This window comes from Gymnodraco acuticeps, unplaced genomic scaffold, assembly GCF_902827175.1.
Source record: "Gymnodraco acuticeps unplaced genomic scaffold, fGymAcu1.1, whole genome shotgun sequence".
Classification (NCBI taxonomy): Eukaryota; Metazoa; Chordata; class Actinopteri; order Perciformes; family Bathydraconidae; genus Gymnodraco; species Gymnodraco acuticeps.
The window spans coordinates 555,210-565,453 of record NW_022990939.1 but is presented as its reverse complement, the minus strand read 5'-3'; the positions used below and the strand labels follow the sequence as shown (position 1 = coordinate 565,453).

The 10,244-nt window shown below is 41.0% G+C and overlaps 1 protein-coding gene across 1 annotated transcript; it reads right to left on the bottom strand.

The window, feature by feature from the left end:
- Positions 1 to 5,080: 5,080 nt before the first annotated feature.
- pim3 (Pim-3 proto-oncogene, serine/threonine kinase) lies at positions 5,081 to 9,608 on the bottom strand. The gene is made up of 6 exons (XM_034234307.1): positions 9,121 to 9,608; positions 8,838 to 8,947; positions 8,652 to 8,702; positions 8,154 to 8,517; positions 7,182 to 7,358; positions 5,081 to 6,832 (listed from the first exon to the last, which is right to left on the bottom strand). The coding sequence occupies exons 1-6, from the start codon at positions 9,206 to 9,208 to the stop codon at positions 6,624 to 6,626; spliced, it is 999 nt and encodes a 332-aa protein (XP_034090198.1). The 5' UTR covers positions 9,209 to 9,608; the 3' UTR covers positions 5,081 to 6,623.
- Between the last annotated feature and the right edge of the window lie 636 nt (positions 9,609 to 10,244).

The following is a 10,244-nucleotide window of genomic DNA, read 5'->3' as shown; positions in this document are numbered from 1 at the left end:
TTTCGACTCCACTTCGAGCAATAGAACTATTAACAAAGCACTTATATACTAATAAAGGACTGGCTTACCTAAAGCCAGTTGAGTAGCACTTGAAGTGTTTGGCTCTATGAAACCTGATGTACTTATATGATTCTGTTTTCTTCAAGTTTGTATTTAGTTGGTCGAACGCACTTATTGTAAGTCGCTTTGGATAAAAGCGTCAGCTAAATGCAATGTAATGTAATGTAATAATTTTTTCGAGATAAGGTCCCATGAACCGGAAGTAGATGGGCGTGACTTTGCCACTCTATAACACTCATGCATAAACTTCACAGCGGGCGAAACTTGTCATAAAGTCCGCGAAAATAAAGCCCACCCATTTAGAGGGAATATATGATTGGTCAATTGTACTGTCATTTTACATTACTCTCTCGTTGAGTTACTATAGCGGGCCCTCTGTGAATTTACAGCAGGACCACCAATCAGCTCCTGTCTTCACAGTGACTTGCAGAGAAAAGGAGCTTCTTTCATTTAACCCTTCACATTCCAACAGAAACTGAACAGGCAGATTCGAAGGATTTATTTCTTTGGAAATGTTATTTTAAATACAATTAAATCAAGTTATTTTGGTAAAACTAATGAAAAATATAACAACAAAAAGATTTATAATGTTTTCAAATATTATTTTTTGGAATATCTTAGATCCTCAGATTGGCTCACCACTGTTAATAACCCTGTTGACCGTCAAAACAAGAGATGCTAACATTTGTCACGGAAAATACAGCTCAAAGAAATCTCTGACTTCGACACAGATCAACACAACTATACTAAACTTAATCCCAACGCATCTCCAGACAAAACATATTTATTTGGCGAGTAAAGATGTGAAATTCTTCAGGCAACTACAAGAGAAAATGAAAAATACATTTTTGCTTTTGTAAGCTTTTTCTGTAAGCTTTTGAACACAACAACATAGACACAATCATCCAACTATATACTGTTTATCTGTGTTTTATTTCACATCAATGTTATCTGTGAATCTGCTAAGGAACATTTAACAACTGACTTATTTTTGCTCCATTACTTCATTTGTTCTCCTTTCCCATACAGTTTGAATGAACTGTTTCACTTTAGGGTCCAATAGACTGAGTCCAAGTCCAACAGAGGATATGTGTTACCTTTCGTTTCTGTTTTAGCATGCAGACTCGAGCAAGGTGACATCCAGAACTAAAACTTGCATGCATTAAAACACAATCATGGACATGTCACCAGCAAACTCAAATGACCGTGTCCTTATTCAGAGGGTTAGTTGCTTGGACATCAACACAATGAGAGAAGTAGTGTGTAGTGTAGTAGCCACTGGTGTGATGCTTTTCTTCTCCTTGTCTTGGTCCCGGTGCTGCCTGTGTGGGTGCCACCCACCCACCCATCTGTGCCCATCGGAGGCCCTCTAGCCCAGAGTCCATCTGGCATCTTCCTCTGTGTCTGTCGAGTTGTCGCCTCTCACGGCCGCCACCGACAGCCTTAACGTGCCAGCACTTTATTCACAGATGTATTTAGCTCTGAACGCAGTGTACTTAACTGAAGGTTTTACATTAACAATATACTTGTACATACGTTCACTCAAACACAATAATTTAAGTCATAACTACACTGCTCCCCCATTGCTTTGAAACAAAGTTTCCTACCACAGAATTCTTAGATTTTACACAAAAAATCTTTCTTTACACCTCGAACTCGCCACCTAACTAGAACTGTCTAGCACCACTGATGCTTGTTTCACAGATCCACATTATTATTGTGTATAGTTACACTGTGACTGAAAAGTTTGATGAATATACACATAGTAGATCAACGACCCCCATTTGATAAGATTTCCCTTCAGGGACCTTGATCTGAAAAAAATGTGGTTGTTGGATGTGATTAAGACCAGAATTCTATAGTTGTCAAACACGTATGATGAGGATAGTCAGACTCTTACAGTTTTTTAGGAGGTTTACGGTTTAAGTTCCTAACAAGGAGGTTAGCGGTTTAAGTTCCTAGCATTGGAAACACATTAAAATGTTCACTGCTCTGAAAATCCTACTTTAATGATTTTAACGATTATGTATGCTTATCTCTCAATATTGCTATGTGAAGCTAGCGCCAGCAGGCCATTAGCTAGCTTAGCATTAACGCTTGAAACAGGTAGCCTTGTATCGATTAAACAAATGTATATGGTGGTTAAAAGTAAGCTTTGATTAGATGTTCCAATATGTGGGATTATACTTTGAATATAAATGTCTGCTGAAGTCTTAATATGTATATGGACTATCTTCTAAATATGAAGCTAGAGCCAGCAGGTGTTTAGCTTTGCCTAGCATGAACGCTGGAAACAGGTAGCCTTGTTCGAATTCAGCAAAAATATAACCTGTTAATAAATTAGCGTAACATAATTAGTGGGTTTAACTTTGGACAAATCCCGCACTCTCTACTTTCAAACTTTATACAAAGCTAAGCTAACTGCAGACTAGTTAGAGCTTCATAATTAGCTTTCAGAAATTAGCGATTTCCGAGGCATTGGCAACTAGAGTTAAAAACAGTGGTGGATTAAATATTGTTTGTGTATCCACCACGCAAAATAATCTTACCACTCAAAGCAATAAAGAAAAGAACTATGGTGAAGTATTAGTGATATCAAAATGACAGATACCCCTTCTATCAACACTGCATCTTCTTTATTTAAAGTGGACCTATTATGCTATATTGGAAAAATATATTGTAGGGCCATACCCTTAAAATACCAAACAGTTCACCCATTGTAGCCATGCCTCATACTGCTCATATCTCTCTTTTGCAGCCCTGTTAGAGAAATACGGATTTTGGGTCCTTAGCTTGAAAAAAAAAAAAGAGGAGGCGGAGCTAATGCCTGATCAGAATTCTACCGGAGATAAAGTTAAATTCTGCTGTGAAACACGTCAGGCATTGTTTCTGATAGCAATTTTCTGTGGGTCCGCTGCCGATTTGACGTCAGATCGGCAGCAAATCTGTATCCGCTCGTTGTACCCCTGTTTTAAAAAGATTTGGGTAGCCTACGGAGGAAAGAGAGAGGGTTTTATTTTCTGACGCTTCGTGAGTTTCCCGACGCACCGGGGACACATATTGTGTATAAAATACATCACAAAGTGCATTTTGCATGATAGGTCCCCTTTAAGATACTCTTTATTTGTAATGCTTTGGTGACAAATGATTCATAGTCCTAGGTTCCCTTAACTCAGAGACTTATTTGATCTTTTTTTTCCATGGAATCTTCATAGAGTCAAACTAAGTGTCAGTGATGGATGATATTAACCAGCCTTTGGGATCAGACTTCATCTAAAGGAGACAACAGTATGGCATATGCCCCGCTACATTTAATGAGGATTTCATGGTGAAAGTGGATGAGAGCTCTCTATAGTATTTAGTGTGAGCAGAAGGGATCCTGATGAAGACAAGTTGCCGGTTATTTGCATGTCAAAGAGCCTGGAGACACAAAGACAATGGAGGATTAACAGCGACGCATATAGAAACACGGCTGTCAACGTATTGAGTCTGACACCAGCAGCCATTTATAGCTCTTTGTTTTATTACCAGGGGCCCACAGTGCATGTAAGGAATTAAGTTTTAGATTGAAAGAGGAGCCTTTAGCTATTCCGCCATTCCCTCACTGAAAGCGAAGGGGCCCTGGTTCAATCCCCACTAAATGACGAATTATAATATCTGCTCTTATGCTAAGCTAAACTAACTTGTTGAAATACTGTAGTCTCGAAATGTCCAAAGCCAAAATTACATTAACATTTAGGTCTCATAAAGGAATATTTTTTAAACCTAACCAATAATACGGGAATGCCGCATTCAATGTCTTAATTTGTCCGTTGCATACGTTGATCAAGATGAATATTCCAAAGGGAAATCAAGAAAATTAAGTCTACTCCTTTTCCCCAAGCGTATACATCAGTCTGTTCTCCGTGAATTAGATCCCAGAGAAGATTTAAGGGCCAGCTGTTTTATGAAGTCTTCAATCCATATACTCCAGTCAGATTGGAAGTAGCCAGTGAAGAATATTTTGACATGTGTAAAATAATCTTACGGTTTTTTTTTGCAAGAGAATAACAGATTTAAAATTAAATTCAAATGATTTTGTTATTTTAAATGTTCTTACTTTTTGGAGTGGGAGTTAAAATAAAATATCTTGATGAATATGTGGAGATGTTTTTTTGGATATGGTTTAGGTTTTTTTCAGTAATTGTTTTAATAATTTGTTGTTCTCTCTGTTTTCGTCGTCCTCCGTCTTTGGCCCATTTTGGACACAGCCTTTAATTGTAACATGCTTTGCTTTGTATTTTGTTGTATCCTTCTCAGATAACCCATGAATAAAAGCATCAATCAATTAACTATTAGGCGTGATGTATTAAAAGCATAACTCTCATCAAGGTTTTGGTTACTTCCATCCCCCAAAAATCCTTTATGTCTGTCTATCTTGTAGAAATAAAACATTTGAAGGCTACCAATCCTGATATAGATTATATATAACAGGTAAAAGCAAATTGCAAAAACTCACCAGAGGGGGCAGCACTTTCCCAGAAACCACAATATATATAGTATATATACACACAAACACACCATGCCATCAGCCTGTTACTCATACTTTCCTGCATCACAATAACAGACCATGTTATTGTATTGTTGGTAGGCAAGCAAGAGGCTTGAAATGGAAAATAAATCGTTTATATTTAAATGTCTTCATGTGTGTAAAAGTGTGTGATGATGCATGACATCCCCAATCTCTCTTTCTTTTGTCTTTACCAGCATCACCCCCCCCCCCCCACCCCCCCCTCAGCTGTCTCTTATCAGCCTTATGCTTACTGCAGGTTGTCCTCCAGCTAAAGGCTATTACTACAGGCAGTCTAAATGAACCAAGGGCTTTATTGGACATGTGTACTAGTCTCAAGGGAGTGCTGTCGTACCCGTAGGTGAAGAAAATAAGCTGTATTTTGCAATAGTATGTGTGGTTTTTACTAAATGTTCAGGTTTAAAACTCATGTACAACACCATGTTCAAAATGAGCAAGACACCAGACGTATTTCTGTACATAAAAATGGGAGTTTAATTGAAACTTTTGTATAAAAAAATAGCAATATCCATCCTTAACAGCCATGAGTCACAGCTAAAGTGAAAGGTCTCCGATATGAGGCTATGTGACGACTACTGTTCCACTCGGTGTTCATCTTTCCATAGAACTCAAAATTAATCTTGACAGTACAGAAAGCAGATGATATCTGATGATTAGCCATTCAACATTACCAAGTCTTTTCTTTTTTAAAGTAGTTAAATAACATTCAAATGCTCGGTTTCAAATTTAAGTAAACTTGTTTTATTCTGCTTTACATCGACAACTGCTTCAGTGCATCCTCCACATCTAAAAAAAAAAACCCATGTCGAAATGTAAAAATAAGTTATAGGAATGCAAAACAGGGGCAAAGTAGAATATGTAAAATTTTGAGGGGGTTTTAAGCATAGACAATAAATAAATAAATAACCACAGAGTGTGGAATGTCTACATGTTTACAAATAAATTAAATGCAAACGGGGAGGAAAAATAATGTACACACAAAAAGAGAATAAAAATACACACTGTACAATATTTGAAAAAAGAAAAATACATAATTGAGACCATGAATATTGCATTGATTGTGCATTTCACACCCCAAAACCCTGAGGGAGGCCAGGGGCGGGGCCACGTAGTGTCAAGCAGTGAGATGGCGGGAGGCAAAAAGAAAAGTCAAGAGGGCCGCACACCCCATAACAGGCATGGTGGGGGGGGGGGTTAGGGGGGAGGGGAGAAAAAGGTGGAGGGTGTGTGTAGACATTCAGAAAAGACAGGATCCAGTTTCCAAACACCTGTTCAGGCTATTGAGTGAGTGAGCAGCGTTAAAGAGAGCGACACAGAGTTGAGTTTTTCAAGTATTCCATTGTCAGGGGGAGCCCCCACCTCTTTCTCTCCGAGCTAATGCTATCTTTGCCTCAAGGCTGGTCGTCTCACAGTGATGGAGAGGAGGGAAAAAGAAGCCCCTCCTCCCACCAGAGTACAGGCAAGGTAGCCACCGGGCCATGGGGCAAAAACTAAAAGTTGTTGTTGTTGTTGTCAACCCCCCCCACACACAGAAAAGCAGCTTTCGAAAAAAAGGCACTACAAAATCAAAACATTTAAATAAAAATGATTTTTCTCCAAGCTCTATGAGAGCAGCCATGTCTGAATAGGAGGGCCTTGCCAGCTGCATACCCAGCCTAGTAACAAAACGAGTAAAATAAAGTTAAAAACGGGGAAGGGGAAAATAAATAGTGCTGGTAAGACCGCCCAAACTGAATTTTTTTTCCCTATTAGGAAACAATAATCAACTGAATGAAGAATAAAAAGAGGGGATGGGGGAAAATAAGATTTGGAAGAATAAATTAGAAAATTCCCGACAAAAGAGGAACATTAAAGTACATTTTTCTCGCCGGAGCCGCGAAGTCAGACCCACTGATGGGCTACAGGCTGCCGGCCTTAAGTCCATTTCATCAAACCTCTTCCGTCCGAACCCCTTTCTTTCCCCACAAAGTCTTTCAGTCCAACAGAGCCCCCCTCAGAGGCTCTCCTTGCTCGAGCTTGTGCTTGACGAAGAGTCTGTGTTGATGGTCCTGAGGCGGATCTCCCCGGCAACAGGCTCCTCTTGTGACTCGGGAGATTCTGTCGTCGTTGTGGTCCTCATCCAGGGATGGTCGCAAATCTGCTCCAGGGTGGGCCGGTCTGAGGGCCGCAGGGCCAGACACCATTTGATCATCTGCTGGCACTCTGGAGGAGGAGATAGAAAGAGTGATGAGAATGAGGATTTTCTTTCATTAGGCAGCACTGCATCCGACTCAATTTGTATGGATCAATAATATCCTAGTGTGTAGGAAGCACAGACAGCCAATAGAATGAGCACACATCTTTTCTTTTACTGTAACTAGGGCTGTTGCACAAAATGACAACATCTATTATAATTATCATTCATATATCTGTCTACCAGCCATTTTGTTTGTGAGGTATTCCACTGATGTAAAGGGCAAAACTATGAGGTGGATTTTGGGCTGTACCACTCATGGTGGCTAGGGGGCGACAGAGTTAGTGTGTGTGTTTTGTGTTGTTATGGTTGACTTACCGGCTGAAACTCTTCTCCTGAAGTACAGTCTCCCTCTGAGGATCTCCTCGTCCTGCTCAAAGGGGATGTCTCCACACACCATATCGTACAGCAGCACGCCTAGCGACCATACCGTCGCCGAGCGGCCATGGTATCTATGGAAGCGGATCCACTCTGGTGGGCTGTATACTCTGGTACCTAAAGAAAAAGAGGAGAAGAGAAAAATAGGGAGGTGAGTGATGATTATAGTATGAAGCAGTACAACAAACAAAAGAAGGCTCGTTTTTTTAAGGTGTGTGTGATATAATGAGAATATATAAGGCATCAGTGCTCAAAATATAGGAACCGCAGATAGATTTAATAAATAAAAAGTCCCAACAAGATTGCATAATAGTAGTAATGCTTCCCTACTTCCTTATACCACTATAGTGACCTGCCTGCGTATCCTCTCTCCCTGCTTTCTCTCCCTCCCCCTCCCTTGAGGAACTTGGATAACAAAAAAAGGCAACGTGAGCCCATCACGTGAACAACAACTCGGGTTTCACAACAAACAGATGTTACGTGGCACTGACCTAATACCCACAAACTGTGACTGGTACTCTAGCTTAAATAACAAAATAACGAAACCTCACCACCATCTAAAATGAGGATCAATCAAGATAAATATATATACACATTTAAAAAAAAAACGGCCACTAACAAGATGTATACACTGAGTCATACCTATCAATTCATAACATCACTACTAAAACACTGGATGCTTTTTAATTTGGCATAATCGGTGGTGATTATGATAAGACCCTAGGCAAGGAAAACCCTCGACCAAAAACAGACCACTGCGTCACACACTCGTGAACGCCTCCATATCTGAATATAGCTCAGCGGAGCATCAAGGGCAAACACTACCCAGCCCACACGGATATGTCTTCAAAACACCAAATTACAAATGCTTCTAATATCAATGAACGCAAAAGGAGGAATGGGGTGGCTTACCATCAAAATCGGTGTAGACTGTGTCCTTGAGAATCGCCCCTGAGCCAAAGTCAATAAGCTTGAGCTCCCCGGTGCGCAGATCAACAAGCAGGTTTTCATCCTTGATGTCTCTGTGAACCACACCGCAGCTGTAGCAGTGTCTGACCGCCTCCAAAACCTGGCGGAAAAAGCCCCGAGCGGTGTCCTCGTCCAGGGCTCCCTTTTCGGTGATGAAGTCGAAAAGGTCCTTGACGAGCTCCGGCCTCTCCATGACGATCAGCCATCCGTCCGCGCGCTCGTAATAGTCCAGCATTTTGATAACTCCGCGAAACGACGAGCTGACCTTCTTTAGCAGCAGGATCTCCAGAGGCACCATAGCACCGTTCTGTAATAAAATTAGGAATAATTAGATAGCCATTCTCCCTTTGCAAAAAACACACAAAACCCCCACCATGCAGCAGGCAGGGGGGGAAACCAAAACAAACCACACGCACATACAAATCGGGAATGACTACTTACAATTGTGCCCCACTCGGTCACCCTCTCCTTTGCAACATGTTTCACAGCAACCTGAAATAAAACAGATGAAATATAAGCAATTGTTTGATTTATTGTGGGGGAAAAGCATTGTATTTTGATCTAAGGACGCCCCGACTCTCAAGGCAGCGGCACATGCAGCATCAAAACATAGATCCCGACCCTTACCGGTGTGCCATCAGAGATCCGGCTGCCAGCGTACACCGTCCCGAACCCTCCGCTTCCCAACACCGAGCCCACCTGGTAAACCTTCTCGAAAGACTCCTTTTCCACTTTAACTGCAAATTAAAATGAATATTGTTAAGGTAAGTGCGACATTCAAGTTCACAACAAACCACTGCGTAGTGCGAGGTTTAAGTTGACTAGCTTGCAAGGGTAGTATTAGCGTTAATATGCTTCTTAAATGACTTCTCAATCAAATACAGGTGGTGAAAAAAAAGAAGTAACGTACCTGGCTGAAGCTGTATTTTCACTGGTAGATGGTCCATACTCGAAGGGTTGCAAATGTGCGAAAATGAACCAAACTTTGACAACAACATATTCACGCTGAAAAGCCGGCGTAGAGTATTCTTATTCAGCAGCTGAGAGTCCTAAGAACCGATGTAGTCACACGAGAGAAATGCAGGTTCAGTAGAAATGGTGGTGCGGACCGTCTTGGTTTCAAGTGAATAGTATCCAGTCCAGCAGTGTATTAACTCCGCCGCACCGCACCCGGTAGAGTGGTCTCACGACCGTGGAGCCGTGCACCGATTCCCGAAAAGAGACATTAAATCTGACTTCTGTGTCTTAACCGAAGCAAAAACAAACGAAAACAGTCCCCTGAAGTGATAACAAATCCCGTGCACTCCGATGTGTATGGTAGCCGTATGGAGAGTGCGTTTAAAGGGCCTCCGCAGTGTGTTGTTATCCTGAAGAGTGGCTGCTGTCTGAGCTTTGGCGCGGTCTCCCAGAGCCAATATTTTGACGCGCGGTGGGATTCTGATATCCCTCCGCCTCCAATACAAGTCGACACGTTCGCTTAATTACAGCTCAAAACCGCCCCCTTTCATTAGATAAAACAAGACATGAAACCACTTACTACATGTTGTGATTTTAAAATCCTTTTGTTGGATTTTTGTATTGAAATAATCATTTTTATAGCGCACTACTTTCTCATAGTACGAGACGCCCATGAATCCCTTGTCTGGAAGCTTTGCGCTGTGTTCACTAACGACTCGGGGGCACGACCAATAAGAAGCCGTATATAAATACCGTGTTTCGTATCACGACCAATCCAGAAAAAGTTTTTATAATAAAGCAGGCATTTGAGCGCACGTGGCGGCAATTCTGAGTCGCCCTCCCCCTCCCTTTCCTCCTGCAGCTCTGCAGTGAGACAGACAGATGTTAAGAGTGGAAAACTCACTTTGTTGTGTGATTCACCACAGATTGCTCTGTCTTCTCAGTTTGCAAGTGAAAATGTATACCTTAAAATGCCTTGTGTTATTTATTTACCTTTTGTAAAATACAGTGCCTGTTGTTATCATCACACATGTTTTTAAGAAAGTTTGGGCAAACAACAAATATATTAATAATGTG